General features: G+C 44.7%; 1 protein-coding gene across 3 annotated transcripts in view; it reads right to left on the bottom strand.

Moving 5' to 3' along the window:
- Nucleotides 1-20,038, bottom strand: part of Tanc1 (tetratricopeptide repeat, ankyrin repeat and coiled-coil containing 1) — a 220,734-nt gene that overhangs the window by 111,823 nt on the left and 88,873 nt on the right. For all 3 annotated transcript variants that reach the window (XM_041631414.1, XM_041631416.1, XM_041631415.1), the window contains one exon: nt 1,953-2,147. In XM_041631414.1, the coding sequence (XP_041487348.1) occupies nt 1,953-2,147 (195 nt within the window). The remainder of the gene's footprint in view (nt 1-1,952; nt 2,148-20,038) is intronic.

Genomic DNA, 20,038 nt, shown 5'->3' with positions numbered 1-20,038 from the left:
AAAAGTTCCTGTTGAGAAACCCACTCACCTCTGGTGGTAAGACAAAGCAACAGGGCTGTTAAAAGGAGACGCGCAGGACTCCTAAAATTGGTCATTCCAACCAGGGTAACCTAGCCAGAGGGGCGCTGTGGGAAACACGGCTTGAAGGAAGAAAAGCCATCTGACCCAGAGACACAACAGTGGAGCAAGCAGAGGACATTCCAGGAATTTCCCTAAACACTGATAAACAGGTCAAATTCCTTGGCACAGGAAATCACTTCATACCAAAAAAAAAAAAAAAAAGTTCCCAAGTTCCAGCTAACAAATGAACTGTAAACAATGCTGTCCAGAATAAGAAAGTTCTGGAACAATGAAAGATTCTGGACAATCACCAAATTCACGCCACCATTCCAAAACACAGAATGCCTCAGGGTTTTCCCTCTTAATTTTACCATATATAAATCTCAAACACCGACTAAATGACTCAGAAATAATGCATATGCCACTCCAAGCAACACAAATATTTAAGAAACCAGAAACTAATTAATTTCATAGCCCCAGGGCACAGTCTAGATGAACCCTGAATATGTTCCCATGTAATTGAGAAGAATTTTCATTGGCACGTGATCAATGGGAACCCAAATTATCCTGCCTTTTGTAAGCAAATATTCATCCAATTTAAAAGAATATCAAAGAAGTGTGAGGACCCCAGGGATGAGCACCACCGGAAAGGCTTCCCTCACATCTGAACCCCAGCCTCTTGCGGCCAGCTCCTGCTTGCTTTTATTCTCAAGTGTCTGAAGCTGCTAATCACGAAAGGGGTCAAACAGCCTTACACAAGCAGCCCCTGAGCCAGGGCCTCTGCACTGCTACAAGTCTGACTCTTGCCTAGAGATTAACCTTCAGAGCTGGTCCAGTGGCACGTGATGTCAGCCGGCAAACAGATGCAATACACAAGGCTTGGCAGTAATGAACAGAATGCTGTCCGGGACACTCGCCTGCATCCAGAACTCTAGCTGGGTGGTGGTGGCGCACACCTTTAATGCCAGCGCTCAGGAGGCAGAGGAAGTAGATTTCTGTGAGTTCAAGGATAGCCTGATCCATAAAGTGAGTTCCAGGACAGCCAGAGCTGCATAGAGAAACCTTGTCTCCAAAAACAAAAAAAGAGGAAGGAAGAGGGGAGGGGAGGGGAGGGGAGGGGAGGGGAGGGGAGGGAAGGAAGAGGGAAGGAAGGGAAGGAAAAAGGAAGGAAAAAGGAAGGGAAGGAAGGAAAAAGGGAGGAAAGGAAGGAAAAAGGGAGGAAAGGAAGGAAGAAAAAAATTAGAGACATCTTGTAAGAAACAGTGTTCCTCGATTCACCAGGAAGAAGCTGAGAAAGCCAATGGTAAACGTTAGTTCTTACATCAAGATCATGAATCTTTATGAAAGGCTATTCTGGGCACTTTTTTTTATCATTATGTATGGATGTGGAACTATACAGAAAGGTGGATAGAAATACTTTTATTTTTTTCCCGAGGACAGCAGCAGTTAGGAGTACTTACTACTCTTGAAGAGAATCTGAGTGCAGTTCCCCATGTTGGGTGGCTCACAACCACCCGTAACTCTAGCTCCAAGAGATCCAACAATTTCTGGTCCGAGGGAACCTGAACTCACACACACATATACCCACATAGACACACACACATAAAATATATTAAAAATATATCTTTCTTTTTAAATCCCCTTCTTCTAGAAGTTATTTGAACACAGGAAAAAAAATTCTCCTAAAAGATGTGTGTTTTTAAGATGAGGTCTCACTATGTTGACCAAGCTGACCTGAACTCCTGCCTGAAGCAATTCGGCTCCAGTTGGGATTACAGGCACACTCTGCATACCTGGCTCTTACAGGGACTCACTTACCTAATTTACATTTAATGAATATATTTAATAGCCAATATAAAACGTATATAGATACTGGGTGTTTTTTTCTTTACCTGGGGATTTCTTGATTGATCTTGACTGTGTCAAGTGAGACTGTCGAGGCAGCAGAGGTGATGAAGGCAGAGACATCGAAACCCCTTTGGCCAAGCTCACACGATAGGGGTCTTCTGCTGTAGGAAGACCGCTCACAGGAGAGTCACCGCTGTGACCAGAGGACAAGGCAGGCGTCTCTGAACTAAAGTCACCACCTGGAGTGGAGAAATGGCATCTAGGTTACACCATCCATGACAAGTTGATGAGACTTTAACTCCTAAGAGCTATGTTCTTAGAATACAATTCCCATATACCAGAATAGTGAATTTCTTTTGAATCATTTCCTTTATCACTCTTGAAATCTGTTGCCTACAGGAGAGACTAAAGCTTTGCCACGGAAGCATCAATAAACCCAGCCAGGAGGCCCTTTGTGTTCTGCTCAATCGCTATAGAAAGTCATGATCCACAAGACGCTCTGATTTGGCTGCTGCAGTTATGAGCAGGAGGTCCTGTACTTTTGTATTAGTGGAGCAGATTCCAAAGCCAGGAGCTCTCTGGACTCTGAGCCTGCAGTCTGCTTCCTCCAATGCAAGGCTGCCAATGGAAGACCCGGACAGCTTCACGGCGCTCCCTAGAAATACTTCTCTTTCCCGATCCAGTCTACTCTACCATTCTGAATCCTCGCCAACCCCAAACCATCACAGGGCTCATCTACTGAGGAGGTTCCCGTAGTATCTAACCCCCAAATAAACCTGGGAACAAAGTAGCACATCATTATGAACTAAAACCTTTTAGAGGGAGCAGATCCTCCAGAAATACAGAGGCTGCAATCACAATGTACAGAAAATATGAGGAGTGCAGAACTGGGCAAGGACAAACCAAGAAAGAGATGCAGCCAGTCTGCACGTCCCGGATGATACACTTTGCTCCTGTCCCCCCCTACTCTGCCACCTCACCCCCCCGTCACAGTCCCTCAGTAGAGACCGTGATGCAGCTGAGTCATCACCCCATAGATTATAAAACATCTTCAGAGTTCTAAATTATGGGCAGCAGCAGAATTAGGAGGAGACATGCAAGTTTTCCATAAGCAAAATCAGTCTGTCTAACAAACGCCCTCCAACTAGTCCTTGTCATGGCTTCTGCTAAAGAAGAAAATGCAAGTACTACATTTGGGGGGAGGAGGGGAGCGAAACCCAAGAGCTGTAGAGCCAAGCAGACACTCATTTTTTCCAGATCTTTGTGCATGAGGCCCAAAAAGGGATGTGACCGAAACCCATCATCAATCCATGTTGCATTGCTGGACTTGTTTTCCACGTCTGTAGCCATGGGGAAGGAGTGCTAACCCTGCCACAGAATGACGCTCAAGCGTCACTTCCACAAGCAATAGCCAAAGAGCTGTCAGGAGAAAAGCCATGGGGACTGGCAGAGTTGGGAAGGTCTCTCCAGTCTCACCTGGCCAGCGACACTTGAAGCATCTCAATAGACTTGGGACAGTACAATGATTTGTCACTATCTGCCCAAATGACTAGGCATTTGAAGAAGAGGAAGAAAGGCACAATTCCTAGACAGCTCTCACTGGAATTACATCAACACCCATGGCAGGTGACCAGGACAAGGCTAGCCCTAAGGGAGGAGGGTAAACATAGGTTCGGAAAGGCCCTTTAATTACTGCCCACATGAACGGTAGAGGACCTGCACACCCTCGCTTATCACGCCTTCATAAACATATCCATATTACATACCTGTCAGACTTACATACAATGTTACGTACACACGGGAGAAGCAGCCTGGATTCTTGAAGATGCCACCTTTTGAGGTCTTAAGCCAGTGCATGAGGCACCCAGATTATCACCTCTGTTATTGCCAATGAATGAAAAAGCCAAAGCGACAACCAGACCACTACCTCCCGACAGGGCTGTGTGCTTGTAGAGGGACTTGTGAGAGCAGGACAATTACTTTCCCGGTCTCCTAACGAGTTCCATGACCAGTCCCCACTACCATTTGGTTCTGTAAGTACCAACAAGAACACTCCAAAGACCTGATCGTCAGGTGTCCAGGCAAGTACAATCGAAAACAGACAAGACCATACAAGAAACTGAAGTTACAGCCCTACAGAGGCACGGGGACACCGGGCAATGTTGATTTTCCATGTGTTTGAAGCCATGGGTACCTATGTATTAGCCAAGTTACGGACTTGGACTGGAAACAGTGAGAGGGCCTGACAAGCCATAAGCAATAGTCTCTCTACTCACTCTGAAAGATTTCTGACCTACACATGAAAACCCGAACTTCCAACCCCTTCATTTCGACGGGAACACAGAGAAACGATGAAAGGCACACACCATCACCAGAAACTTTAAAAGTTAAACTTGTTCCCCAAAAAAGGGTTTTTAACTCAGACATTTAGAATTCTCTAACACAGAACAAGAGAAATTAGGGACTGGGGGACTGGAGGGCAGAAGATTTAAAGCATTTCCTAATCACAAATTCTGCCCATAAACTTTGTTTGTATCAAGCAAAGCAAATATTTTCATTAACCGCAAGTCTGTGAGAAACAGCTTCCAAAGCAAGCCGCAGCCAGGAGGACCCTCAGCCTCGGGAACAGCTGGACCCCAGCTCTTTGATTTTATGTAGGCTGCAATAAAAATGGGACTTAGAGATGGGGCTTGGGGGAGGGGCGCTTCCATTTCAGCTTGACTTGGCCATCTCATGACAGTATCTGCCCCAAACATGCTGTTCTGCTTGGTTTTTCAGAAACAAACTTTCAGCTTCCTTTCATTAGGAAGGCACGCACAGAGAGAATAACTGTATGGATGTGCAGGGGGGCACAGAGCACCAAGTGGGAGATCCAGCTGCTTGGAGGCTGGGCAGCATCCTGGCGCCTACAACCTTAGCAGCACAGGGCAGCAGGTTTAGGACAAAGAAAGCCTAGGACACCAGAGGCCAAAAGCAGAACCCTGGTCGGGACACACACATCAGCGTTGGGGCATGCTCTAAGCAAGCAGACATCAGACATCTACTGTATTGTGAAATATTTGTACACTGTGTGAAGATATATTGCTGGGATTGGTTTAATAAGGAGCTGCATGGCCAAGCACTAGGCAGGAAGTACAGGTGGGACTTCCAGCCAGAGAGAGGAAGGAGGAGGAGATAGATAATGGAAGGGCAGAGGAAATGCCAACAAAACATGGAAGGAGTCAGACATACAGAATGAACGGTAAAAAGCCACATGACAAATTAATAAAGCAGGTTAATTTAAGTTATATGAGCTGATGGGACAAGCCTAGGCTAAGGCCGAGGTTTCATAATTAATAAGGAGTCTCCATGTCACTGTTTGTGGGCGGGTGGTCCCAATGGAAAAGCTTGCTACACCCTGGTTGATTCAACATTCCTCAGCAGATGCTTAGAGAGGCAAAAGAAGAATTAAACATGTTTCACTACAACACCCAGCATGACTGGAACATTTCGCTGGGCCTTGAGTAGATGATGTTTTCACTACAACCTACTTTATTCCTCGCTTCAGTTAAGTAATAGGAAGCACTTCAGTCACTGTTCCTGTCGCTGCTGCAGAAAGGCCAGGCTGGGCAGGACAAAGGCATCCACTCCAGGGAGTGAGTGCAAGCCATGTTACCAGGCTCCCCTCCAACTTGGCATTTCAACACCAGCATGAGTTCCTCTCAGAGAGCCCCTGATCCAATCACACCTCTCACGGGCAGGAAACTGAACCACATTAACTGGGAGGAAAAGAGGGAGCAGCTGGAGTCTTCTCCCATCCAGCCAGCTCAGATTCTAACACACTATTCCACTTGTTTAAGAAAGCTGGGAAAAATAGAGAGCCTCAAAGAAAACACGTTCTAAATCAGTCAAATATGTAAGGGGCAATCACACTTTTTCTGTAAAGGGCCTAATAGTATCTTGGGCTCTGTAAGATACACACACACACACACACACACACACACACACACACAGTCTCTGACATTTTCTCTCTCTCTCTCTCTCTCACCTCTTTTCCTATTTTAAAATTACTGACTTCCTGAAGTCTGAAAATAAAAGATCAGGAAGGGCATGAGGATGAATGGACATTTATAAGGTCTTCTGGGCTTACAATAAATCAAAATTAAAATATCCACATAGAAGAAGTATCAGAGAGAGAGAGAGCTGTATTTGTGAAGATAATGGACTCACCAAAGAGAATAAAGACATCCAATAAAGCATTGTAAATTGGCGGAAATGGCTTTTGATAATGGCTCTTTATTTTAACTTTCCTCCCCCTATTCTTAAAGACGCCTAGTGAGGATTTAAATACACAATGGAAGGAGAACTGTGAATCTAGGAGATGAATGTCTAAAGGTGGCCACGCAGAATGCTGAAGTCGACGCTGCAGATTAGAGTATACGGAGTGTAGGATTAGAGACGGCTTTAAAAAACCAGGGCAGGGAAGGCAGGCAGGCAAGGCAGATGAAAGTAAGCCAATCTGAGACAGGGTCGCCCTGAGAAAGACAAGGGTGAGCTCAGACATTCAGGTAAATAGGTCTACAGAGGCAGGAAATAAGATTTCCATTTATCGTGCACGTAAGTAGCTGGGGAAGCAGGGCTGGACGCTTCAAATAGAAAGAGAAAGATGTTCTGTATATCCAGCTTCAGAAAATGGGACTGGGGTGATACGTTTAACTTGGACATTAAACGTATTACAGCATCTTAGAGGTTCCTGCCTCTAAGCACACTGTTTTTGAAACATATTTTCCATCATAAGGTTTTTATAATCGCATAACTCATATATTTACAGGAACCCAGCAAGCTGGAAGAAATTTCCTCTGCAGTGTCGTTTCTGAGCCTTGTAAAAGGCTTTCTCTGCAGTGGGCAGCAGTTTAGAGCATCATGTGTCTCATATGTGTCCTCCTGGCTTCTGGTCAGAGCTACTGAGCATCCAGTGGACATTTTCAAAACGAAAGGATAACGGGATCCATGTCAACAATTTTCCAAAACATATTCACACTATCATAGCTAATCCACAAACAGTACCACAGTAACAGCAGAGAAACAAGAAACCAGCTAACTCCAGGGTCCAGACAGTGCCAGCTGATAAGACAGGTGGATCCTTTTGTCTTCAGATATTACACAAATGCCTTCTAAACAGAGGCCAGCAATGTCCTCACATTGCAAGCTATAGAACTGCATGCACAAAAGCACCTCATCCCAAAACGTACGTAAACAGACTGGCAGTTCCACCCTATGTCACCATGCAGGAGCTACTATGCTTTAAAAATATATGACGTCAGGAAAACCTCCATTCTCACACCCTACGCAAGCATAATTTAAAGCAAATGCTTCCAAAGGCGCTAGCAGGTGCCCAGACAGACACCATGTGCACGCTGTCTCCTCATTCCATCTTCACAACCTTGGTAGGTTACCAAGCAGTCGCGCTTTCCCATTCTTTTCTCAGATGAGGACACTGCGGACCAGAAAGGACTAAGTGATATCCCTGAGGGCACCAGCAAATGTCAAAGGGGAGTTTGGACTCAGGCCATCAAACATGGAATCCATCTTCCCGGTGCCATTCCCATTTCATAAGGCTGCTAAGATATGCTTTCCATATTATGTCACTTGGTGTACTTAATAGAGAACACCAAAAATAGAGTATGTAGGTCTACAAGTGGTCCCAGGCCACCATGAAAAAGCCTGCTCCCTCCTCTATTTTCCAGTTCCGTGCCGGCTGCTTAATTAGTTCCAAGCACTCTTGAACATTCCGCAGGGGAGGTGCCCAAGCCTCCTGATCATTAATTTTCTTTCAGTCACACCTTACGCTGCTGTCACACAAACCAAGTACGTCTGAAGCATAGGTGTTTGGTCATCAAGCACCCGAAATAGGTTCCTTTCCTTTCACCCAGTACCGCACGTTCGTTAACTCTTGCGGTGTATGCCGGCGGCTCCTGCAACAACAGAAGAGCAGGTCCAGCCCCACCCCCACCCCCACCCCAGTCTGCCCCAGAGGAAGAATGAAGATGTGGGTCAGCTAAGAGCTGCAACCCACAGCAGCCAGAAAAGGTCTGTGGGATGCTCGCAAAATTCCTTATTCTACATTTCCTCGGCAGCGCGCAGATGCTTCCTGACCTCGCGGACTGCACCACCTCTCTGGTTCTGAAGCTTTCGAGGTCTTGTGTTCCTACAGCTGGTCAGGGTGCAGCCCCAACTCCTCTGTCTGTTCAGGGAGGAGGCCTAGAGCTGTCTGGGAAGCCGTTTCAACTACTGCAGCTCAAGTCATGGGCTTTCAAACTCTCCCCGAGAGGGTAACGCAACGCAAGGCGTAGCAGGGATTTCTCTTGCCACTGGAACAAGAAGCTGAACAACATCTAAGATACACGTGCTGGGAATCCAGAAGTCAAGGCCAATATGGGAAGAAGAAAAAAAAGAGAGAAATGGAAGGGAAGGGAAAGGAAAGAAATGATAATGTACAAAAGTTTTCTATATTTAAAAACGAATGCTTCGTGGGGGTGTATGTGCATACATTTGTATATGTTATATAGTATTTATCTACAACCCTATGTGTGTGATACACATGTAAACACACCTGTTTGTGGATGGAGGCTCTCTGGAAGGACATATGCATTCTGTAGTCAAGCCTGCATCTGGAAATGGGAAGTAAACCACTGGGAGCATGGACAGAGGTTAATCCTTGTCTATGGCTGACGCTCTGTGTGCACGCCTGACGCAAATATTTACATTTATGCTCCCAAGTAAAGAGCCATGTGTACACTTGAAGGTCTTTGGGTTAAACTGGCCACCTGCTATGATCTAACTTGGCAGCTGAAAGAAAAGAAGTTCCATCCCACAGGGCACCGTGCTCGGGGACACCTGAGGGGTGATTATCACCCAGAGGTGACCCTGACTGTCACTGGCAGGTGGACAGGAGACAAGAGAGGAAGAACAGCAGAATGCCATCACCAGTGGTAAGCATTTCTTCTTCCTGACCCTGGACTGTCTCGGCGCCACCTCCTGATCATCTTTGTTGTCACTGGCAGGGGGAAGCCAGGGGATGGAGCAGGTTGAGGTGCAATGGAAGGGGGTAAAACTGCACCAGGCAAAGCCTCCCGAGAACCCCAGTGAAGTATCTATAAACTAAGAGGCAAAAACTCACATGTGCAGAAACTGTATCCCCAAATAGGAGATGGCTAGAAAAGACAAGAGAGACCAGCAATCTAAAAGACAACAACGGAGACCATGGAGGATACTTTGTCATTGCAACAACCAGCAGCTTAACCGCACTCTAGTTACCGAGGCTGCTCCACCCCAAGCCTCCAAGAACAAACACTTCCTGGACCTTGATTAAACCGGTTCCCCCTATACAACAGGCCTCCCCTAAAACCATCGGTGCTGAGGGGCTGAACAGACGGTTAGTCAATGAAAGGAAAGTGACCACCTTGAAGACTTGGAAAAAGAAAACTGAGAACAACAGTCAAGGACAGCTAGGCACCCTGGTGGGATACGGACCAGCTAGGCTGGGCTCCACCTTTCACACTGCTTGCTTTCCGATGACTTCACCTGCAACACTGACTAGGATCCACCAGCCCTTCATAGTAACCACTGACAAAGAGCAAAGGCTCAGGACGGGTTCCCCGGGCACGGAAAGACAAGGCCAAAAAAAAAAAAAAATTAATTATGTGAGAAACGATTACAAATGTGGAAAACAAAAGCTGCTGCTCAGGAGAAACCTAGACACGACTAAGTCATTAAAACCAAACCCTGTTCTGTCAGGAGGAATGCAAACAAAAGGACCCATCAGGCCCTAAGCTGCATCCTGAGGGGGAAGACCCAGCCCTAGTGTCATCTGGTAAAAACTTTGTTCTGCAAGCTTAAGAAAGGACTGTCACAGACCAAGGTCTGTGTGTGAAACAGAGGGTGCAACAAAGAACCGGAACCCAGCCATGCGTCATCTGGGTTCGCTGAGCTGTCCTAGAACACTGTGAAAGAAGGTACCACAAAAGGGGCGGTTCAAACAACCCATAGTTAATTTCTTGCATTCCCGGACCTAACAGTCCACCATCAAAGCATGGGGGAAGGGTCACGCTCTCACCAGGACAAGCTAGTCCATGCTTCTTCCTTTGTTTCTCGTTAGCCATCTCTGATGTTTCTTGGCTTGAAGATTCATCATTCCCACCCCTGCCTTCATCCATCCACAGTGTTCTCTCTCCATGGCAGTCTGCTTGAGACAGGGTCTGACTTCATAGTTCAGGCTAGCCTAGAACTCACTATGTAGCTCAGGCTTGACTCATCCTCCCAAGTCCTGAGAATGCAGGCATGGACATCACACTCAATGATGTCACAGTCTCTCTTAGGAACCCTGGGCATCAGAAATTACAACCAACCTACGTAATCCAATCAAGACCTTTAAACTGATCACATCTGTCAACACTGTATTTCCAAACGAGGTCATTTTCACAGGTGCTATATTAAAGGGGGGGAGGGGCTTCGACACATCTTTGCAGGAACCACGATTCCATTCACAACACTTAGCCCTCTCGATATATCATCAAACGTCAGAAATTGAAACAATAGCTATATAGAGAGGGAAGGGCTAGGATGACCAAGTCTCGTAGCGTTGAAGCAAAGTTTTCAATGGTACATCATAGCAATCAAAAGCGTTCTGGGATATTCGCAGATTCAAAACACACAGTACATTTGTTATTTTGGAGACAAAAAGAAAACATTACTTAAGAGACGCATCTAAATTAGCCAGGACAGTGGAGACACCATGGCTTTATAATGTTCGCACTACACGACCCATGCCTTCCAGCACTTTGGTCAACTGCCCCTTCCCACCTCCTTCACTTTCAGGAAATGTAGCTTTGAACCATTTACTTCACTCCATAATGGAAAAGGAACCTCTTACCCTATCTGGGTGGCCTCTTAATAACTTTAGCTGTCCTGCTAGAACTTGCTAACAGCAGCTAGCAGCTACATGATTAGGACAAGGGGCAAAGCTGCCCCCCACCAACAGAGTGGCACAAAGACTGGTTTTGGTGCCAGTGAACAAGTTACACGAAAGAAAAACAGTTTGCCATTTTTTTAAAACCACATGGAATAAGCATCTAAGCATGTATATGTAACATGCTATGCTGTATGACAAGAGTGAAATGTAACACAGGCAAAGCCTTAGAAGAAGCACGGTAACACATTGATGATGGCTGTTCCTCAGGCTTAGAGGCAAGGATGGGTTCCCTCTTCCTTGGCTGTGTCTAGTTTGGCATGGATTCTGGCAATGTTTAGGACACGAATATTTTATAAAGTAGACCTGATTGTCTAGCACACGGAAACTTCTCTTTTTACTTCTGGGGTTGCTCAGTAAAGCGATCCCACTGGATACTTACCAAGAAGCCTCCTTTTTCTACATCCAAAAGCTTCCAATCATAACCACTATGAAATTCAATCCACAGGTTCAACCTTAAGCTAACACACCCCACCCATATATCGAGGACTTACTGACGTAGGATGGCCAATTCCCTACTGATTGTTCTACAGTGATGGTCTAAACTGGCTTCTTCCCCATGTGGACACAGGGTCTCCCCATGAAGCCCAGGCTGGCCCCAACCCCCGCAACTAGGATTAACGTGTATTAACCACAGCCCAGTTGTCTCATTCAATTTCTTTGCCTTCAACTTCCAAGCTCAACCAATTACTGATTTCTTTTCATAATGCCAAATATCCTTAAACACAAACCCAAGTTCACCCTCTTCATTCACCGTGTCACAGACATCATACACATGTCATTAGTATTCTCAAACCAAGCAACAGAATAGCCAGGAACGGCCAGTGCCTACAGGGTATCCATCTTAAACCCTCCCCTCTATCTCACTAATATTCCTTAGTCCCAAGATTACATACAGCCCAAGCTCACTGACATTCACGTCAAGGGGGCATCACAGTAACATGCTGAAATGTGCAGTTATGTCTTAATTATAAACGCTATTCTGTCTACTGAGTGTATCTGGACTAATGAAGATGACCGCCTTTGCTGACTGCATGTGTGTGGGTGGAGGGGGACAGCTGGAGGACAGCTTGCAGGTACCGGTTCTCTCCCTTCTGTCATGCAGATTCTGGGAATGGAGCTCAGGTTACCAGGCTTGGCAGCAAGTACCTTTACCGCTAAGCCATCTTGCCAGCCCCCTAGTAAGGATGATTAAGCGAGTAGTCATTATTAAGTCCTTACTCAATGTGCCAGACACCTCATTAACATTTTACATACATTAATTTATTCATCGTAGTCCATTTAAAAGAGACACTTAAAATCTCACGTGTTCCAGATGAGGGCACACAGAGTTGCCCACGGCTGAGAACCCAGGCTCCTGACTCCAGTCATGACTCTACCACGGCGGTACACTAGCACGCTGGCCCAAGCGGCAGATGCCCTAAGCCAAGTGTGTACCGAGCAAGGAGAACTCACCGCTCAGTGCCTAAGAAATGCTGTCACCCACAGATCATTTAGCAAGTCGTGTTTCTCTGGATGGTAATCATCGGGAACATTCTGTCACATTGGACATGGTGACATTTTGGGGGTGGAAAAAAATAAGTGGAGGGAGAGGCTTCTGGAACAATACCATAACCTGTACGCCACCCCCTCAACTCACTACTCAGTCCCAAACTCTACCAGTACCAACGGCAAAGCCATGTGCCAGCAGGCCTCACTAAAGACAAAGAGCGAGGATATAGGGAGCTGCGATCTCTCCTGTTTCAGTTAAAAGGAAATTTTTATCACAGGGAAAAGGAGATCTACAAACATTTGGGGAGAGAGGATAGCTCACAGTTTCTAGGTAGAATGTGAAATTCTCAAAAATAACAAAAAGTTTTTTTCAATTGTGAGGATTCCTCCACAGAATCCACATTAAAAAAAAAATTGCTGCATGGGTATAGTGATACACTTGCCATCCCAGCCAACACTGGAGAGGCAGAGGCAGGAGGCTCCCTGAGCTCATGACCTGGTTGGCCTGGCCTACCTAGTGAGTAGAATCCAAGTCTGTGAGAGAATCCAAGCTGTGTGGTACCCACAAAATAATACCTGAGTTTGGCCTCTGCACACACACACACACACACACACACCCTAAAATACACATACTCAAAACTGCACAGCATAACCAACTCTGTTCCTATTCCAGACAGAGACCATATAAATTGACTATGTACATGTTAATTTATTTAACCAGGTCCTTTTTAGGCCCATATTGAGGTGTGGAACTAGAGGAGAGAATGAAATGGCTTTGCATTTACTGGGTTTTGGATTTTTGTTTCTTGGGACAGGGTTTCATTGTGTAGCCCTGGCTGTCCTAGAACTTGCTCTGTAGATGAGGCTAACCTCAAACTCACAGAAATCTACCTGCATCTGCTTCCAAAGGGCTGGGATTAAAGGTATGTGCCACCACTGTTTTTTTTTTTTTTTGTCCTTTGTAGTCTATATACCATGTCTGCTCTGTCATCTCTCTGTCTCTCTCTCTGTCTCTCTCTCTCTGTTTCTCTCTCTCTGTCTCTCTCTCTCTCTCTTTCACACACACACACACACACACACACACACACACACACAAATCACTGCTCAGTTTCCAAAACAGCATCCTCAGTGACAGGTCTGATAACATATCTTAGCAACAATGTCAACATTGTCTCACGGCAGCTAACCATATTAACATTCTACCCTAACTACGACTTCTAAAACATGAAATGGATTCCAAGTTATTTGCTTCATCCACTCTTCGAGCATGTCTCTGGGAAAGGAGCTCTCTAACATCATGCAAGCTGCACAGGAAAATCCTATTCCCTAGCTACTCCTTCCTGTGCATCTAACTTGTAAGTGTGAGTATGTGAGTGAGCAAATGTTGACACAGAATCAGCACAAACACGATCAAATGAAATACACTAACAAATTGCTTTGATCAAACCGTGTGCCGCGTTCTTTTGTAACAGAATCCTTTAACTTCTGTACTTGTGTATCTGTATTTAAAGTTCATCTTTATAGGACTGCCAAGAACACAGTTTTGCTGTAGAATGGGGGAATATATTTTGCCAAAGAGTTTTCAAAGTCACACACACACACACACAAATGTTGCGTAACTAGTTGGGGACACAGAAAGAAATGGCAGCACACGGGCAGCTCCAATCACTCAACAACTCCCACCAAGGCACAGAGGTGTGGTCCCCATCCAGTCGTTTCCAAGGGGACAACCGAGTAGGTCTGGCGGAGGAGACGGCCAGGTGTAGGATTGCCCATCAGTTACACTAGAGTCTGTTCCTATACAAAATAAGCGGTGAATCTCGGGCACAGCCCTTCAAATGCGCACACATCTTTGCTGACACAGAAGCTTCTTGTTTCAAATCCTTGCATCTAGGCCCCAGGACCCCTGCCCTCCTCCATCTCATAGCGAACACATGTCTTCCCAGACTGTTTACAGCAATTGACCCTGCAGCGTTCTGCTAAGGGCACTGCCTATTAAGTAGCTCTTTCCCCGATCTGCACCACATGGAGTGGCCAGGGTCGGGCTGGCCACACAAATAAGTGAGCTAATGAAACAACACATCCAAGATGCCACCAGTTACTAACATCTAACGGAGACTGGAAAGAGACAAAAAAGCAAAGGGTTTCCCATCAAATACAAGAGCCAACGTTTCTAACATGCTCACTATGGTCCAGGCAGTGTTATATGGATTTTAACTCATTTTCTCTTCAAAGAATCAATACTTGCCCCTAGGTATTGGCAGGGGATTGGTTCCAATATCCCCAATGGATACTAAAATCTTAGGAGGATCAAATCCCTTATGGAAAATGACAAAGTATTTGCATAAAACCTACATAGATCTTCTTATATTCTTTAAAATCATTGCCAGATGTTGGACAATACCTAATACAATGGAAATGCTATGTAAATTGGGTGTCGTGCTGTATTATTTAGGGAATACAAGTCTGTTTGTGGTCAATATTCATATACTTATTTTTCCCCTGATAATTTGTTTTTAGTTCTGACTTTAAATATTCAACAGATCGACTCTGCAGGGTTATTCTCCCCCATTTCACAGAAGCAAAACTGGGAAGACAGTGAGGTTCAGCAGCTTATGCTGGGAACTGAACCCAAGCACCCAGATCACTCACTTCCGGGACAGAGAAACTGGGCTATTTGCCTTTGTGACTTAACCATGCCATCTTTACATAATTCAGAGTGGCTGTCCTTCCTTTTCCTTCTGTGGATCTAGGAATCTAACCAGGGCCTTGGGCATGCTCAGTTATAACCCAGCCCTTACCCTACATTTATAAACTATCCATTACAACAGGGAAATATAAGCATTCAGCACACTGTATAACAGTGTGCGGTAAAGAATAACTTTTTCATACAGACCATCATGTCTTCTCTAGAGAATCTGCTTCCTGGTCAACTGTGGTTCACTTCCTCATTTCTTTAATATCTGAAGAAAAACAAATCCCATCTGCATATCAAAGCCCATGATATATTTAAATATCTGCATGTGTACACTTTATTTTCATGCCTGATGAGCATTTCTTCACAGTCAAAGGTGCCACATGGGGTTCCTTCTAATCTCACCTGATATTGAAATTTTAAAACAAAATTTACTGCATTTGACTCTCATAATTGCTATCTGATACAAATTACCTTTATTTCATAGGCAAGAAAGGTAAAGGTTCAAAGAAATACAGTAAGCTTTTCTAAGAAAGCTATTAGGCCTTCAAACTTGAAACTGAGAGGCCACTTCATACGACTGTTCTGTTTTGTTTTGTTTCCTTATCTGGGTTTGTGTTCCAAGACAGAGTTTCACTATACAGCCCAGACTGACCTCCAGCTTGCAATCCTACTTCAGCCTCCTGAGTGCCTGGCTGAAGGCATTACAAAAGCACTCTTAACTCACTTCAGTACAAAACCTTCCTACATCAAACAGTACCTGGTCTCGTGTTTAGAGAGCCCAGCCAGCCATGTTAAGAGCTGAATGCTTATGAAGGAGCAAGCCCTACAAAGGATCTCATCTTCAGAACCATACCTGGCACTGCGGATGTGGGTCCAAGAGGTAAAATCCCATCAGCATCACTCTTGGGAACAAAGGAGGGACACAGAGTTCATCGCCTCAAAAAGTGACTTAACACTGAACTTACAGTATCAGTACAGAATCCGTCACTTAATCCAACCAAATATAAAGAATGACTTAGATAAAGCTTTCTAGGCATTGTAATTAAAAATTAAACATAAGACATGTTTGTCTTGCTTAAAACTTTCAGCTGATAAGCTCTCAATGATTAAACACTCATTAAAATATTGAAATAGCTAATAAACCCAATGAGAAAAGAGGCAAACAAGCAGGATAAAGAAATAAATTTTATTATTGACAAAAAGCTAGACAACACATACAGTGTCAAACATCAGCTGAAACACTTCTATAATATTAATTCAATCCTCATAAGCGAGCAATGAGCATAGAGCACGTTAAGTCCAGGTTCATGGAACTGGTAAGCTATACAGCCACAGTATAGTTCCAGACAGAGTGGCTTCAATGAGCACACAAGATGCTAAGTTCATACCTTTTTTATTTTATTTTTTTTTGTTTTTTTTTTTCGAGACAGGGTTTCTCTGTGGTTTTGGAGCCTGTCCTGGAACTAGCTCTTGTAGACCAGGCTGGTCTCGAACTCACAGAGATCTGCCTGCCTCTGCCTCCCGAGTGCTGGGATTAAAGGCGTGCGCCACTAAAAAAACAAAAAACAAAAAACAAAAACAAAAAAAAAACTACACCTCCTCTCATGGAAACACAGACAGGTACATACAGGGAGATTCATTTCAAAATTAATTCTTAATCATGACCAGAAGGACAATAAAACTTTCCTTTTAAGACAGAGTCTCCTTGCGTCGCCCAGGATAGCAGGAAATCATCATGTAGGCTAGCCCAGGCTCTAAACTCACTTGAGTGCTGGATTTACAGGCAAGTGCGCCGGGACTAGGCTTCAGCCTCTCAACTATCAAAACGAATCGTAACATATCCGCCAGATGCGGTAGCACAGGCCTTTAAATCCCAGCACTCTGAGGCCAAGGCCAGAGGACCTGCTAATCACACAAGTTCAGGATCATTCTGGGCACCAAAGCAAGTATCCTATCTCTTGAAACAAAAACAAACAAAATGTAAAAGGAGAAAAGGAAATGCCACACGTACAAACCAGGGCCACGCTAGGAAAGCAGAAGAGGGACTGATCAGGCCCTCGCCAAGGCCAACAGAACAGAGTGAGCCAGAACAAAAGGTCACTGAAAAGGTAACGTACTTGGGCAAAAAATACACAGAAGCCTCAAATACTAGCTTTAATTAGATATACAGTTTACCTACAACACTGGCACTATTAACATTCACAACATACTTAATACTAAGAAGAATCGAGCCAAGAGCATGCTCACACCTGCCACTTAACATCCGTGACGACCAGTACACAATTTCGGGAAAATAACTTGCGAAGGGCACCACGAGCTCAAACCAAATACATCTCTTCTAACCCTTGACTGCAGTCTGGGAATCTTCCTTCTCCTATTGGAACCAACCCATACAAAGGTGTTTATCTTCCAGAGGGAGAAAAAAAACAAACCATAGTATGGTGGCACAGTAGAATATTGGGCAGCTTTTGAAGATGGAGGGTGTGTGTGTGTGTGTGTGTGTGTGTGTGTGTGTGTGTGTGTTTAAAGCAAAAGCATCCTGTCTTCTTTTCTTCATCCCTACCTGATTTTCCCAATTGGACATTGCTTCAAAGATCCATAGTTATTCTCAATTTTATTAGTAGAAAGTCATTTTTTTAAAATGCTGTCTGCTGTTAAGACCATAAAGCGTTCACTACGGAGCCCAGGTGGGCCTTGCACTACCACCAGCCTCCTGCTCCAGGCTCCAGAGTGCTGGGATGAAAGCCTGTGCCTCCACACCTGACAAGAAATGCTAATAAAATAAACAGTCACTGCACTCTGAATAGAATTTTTAATCACAACCAATGTCTTATTTTTATAATTACAAAAACAAAAAAGCAAGGGTGGGCATGAGGCCTGAGGACCTGAGTTCAATCCCAGTGACAGAACAAACTCCAGAAATTGCCCTCTGGCATGCCATGGCGCATGTCATACATAAACAAACATAAAAGAACTCTTTAAAGTAACATGTGTTAAAAAACTATCTCCAAGATAGATTACACAAAACCTTAATAAAAGTACTATAAAAATTTAATCGACAGCCGCTTTTTTTCTTTACTAGTACACGAAATAATGGTGTGTTTTTCATCAGTGAATTACAGCATCACACTTTGACAGGAAATACTATGGCACACTGTGTCCTCTTATGCTGATACTGTAACACCCTGTGGTGTGGCGGTGTTTGCGGATGAGACTCCAGGCGTTAGGCAGACAAGGCAGGCTCAACAGGTTGGTGATGTAAGTGCATAGTCCTTGTTAGTGCACAACACACGTGTAAGAAGGGACCCCAAGAGCATGCTGTCTCTCTCCACCACATGCAGGCACAGCTAGGAGGCCATCTTCCACCAACCAGGAAAAACCCTCACCATAACCTGACACGCTGGCTCGCTGATCTCAAATTTTCAGCCTCCAGAACTGGAAACACATAAATTCCTGTTGTTTTAGCCACCCCACCAAAGATGTTTTGTTATGGCAGCTTGAGCAGATAAGGAAATGCACTATCAAAAATCAAAATAATGTTCACATCTGGTACTTGGAACAATATTCTCTAAAATAAACTACACCAATCTAAAACCCGTCCTTCTGGAGAGCCCTCCTAGAAGATGCAATGACATCTAACTACTCAGGGCGGGAAAGTAAAGCTGAAGCCACCCAGGAGACTCCCCCTTCTATCCTTAACCTAGAGTTCACAGCCAGGCTCCTAGCCTTGCTAATCAGCCAGTTCCACGACCCAGGATAACTCCAGATAACCCCAGAGCCTGTGACAGGACGCTCATATCTGCCTATAACTTTAGCTCCAAGGGATGTGCCGCCTTCTCCTGGGATCCACAGGCACACAGACAGGCAGAGAGGCAGAAACACACACACCCACAAATACAAGTAAATCTTTTTTTAAAGGGCCCCAACCGAGAATCCAAACCACTACACTACAGCTACCCAGTGTACATTCTCCTCGGACAGAAAACAGTCCCTGTGTCCTCTTTGCACTGGGACAGCATCAGGGTCAAATCTAATCACCTGGATACTCCCATACCACCTTAAATATGGGCAACTCCTGGCTGAAAACTTAATAGTGAAGAATTAGATCAGCTGTTGAGATAATTGTTTGATTTTTATTCCTAAGACTTTAGCCAAAAATGCTAAGTTCAGATCATAGCCCGCTAAAAGTTTTAAGCCACCACAGTCTCCTCTGCAGACACTATCGGCCAGTAGAGAGAGGTGAGCCCAGCTGTCCATAATTTTGTAGAATAGAAATAAAACCTTGAAATTCTCTCCCCAAAATGCAAACAGCTCACATAGATACTAAAATATGGAGATTTTATAGAAACATGAAACATACTGATGAGGCTCTTTGCAGGTTTTGTTTAAAAAAAAAAAAACAGAAAACCTTTCATAGAGTGAAAAAACTGAAATAAAATCCAGTTTGATAAACAAAAATATTCTTAACTAGGTCTCTGACTTATCATTTCCCTATTGAAGTTAAGCTTCCTTTTGTGATGGAGGAAGGTCATTGGCTAATAAAAGAACTGCCTTGGCCCATTTTATTGGTTAGAATTTAGGTGGGAGGAGTGGACAGAGCGGAACGCTGGGAGGAAGAGGAAGTGAGGTCAGACTCCACAGCTCTCCTCTCGGGAGCAGACCCCTCAGAGAGAGATGTCATGCCCCACTCCCGGGCAGACACACGCCATGAAGCTCCGACCCAGGATGGACTAGGCTAGAATCTTCCCGGTAAGACCGGTTCTCACAGATTATTAGAGATGGGTTGATCGGGATATCAGAATTAGCCAGTAAGGGCTAGAGCTAAAGGGCCAAGCAGTGTTTAAATGAATACAGTTTGTGTGTTGTTATTTCGGGGCATAAGCTAGCCAGGCGGCTGGGGTGCCAGGGACGCAGCCCCGCCGCCCTTAATTACT

This window comes from Microtus oregoni, unplaced genomic scaffold, assembly GCF_018167655.1.
Source record: "Microtus oregoni isolate MIOR12 unplaced genomic scaffold, Mior012 000037F_ref0000500, whole genome shotgun sequence".
Classification (NCBI taxonomy): domain Eukaryota; kingdom Metazoa; phylum Chordata; class Mammalia; order Rodentia; family Cricetidae; genus Microtus; species Microtus oregoni.
This window is presented reverse-complemented; position numbering and strand designations above follow the sequence as displayed.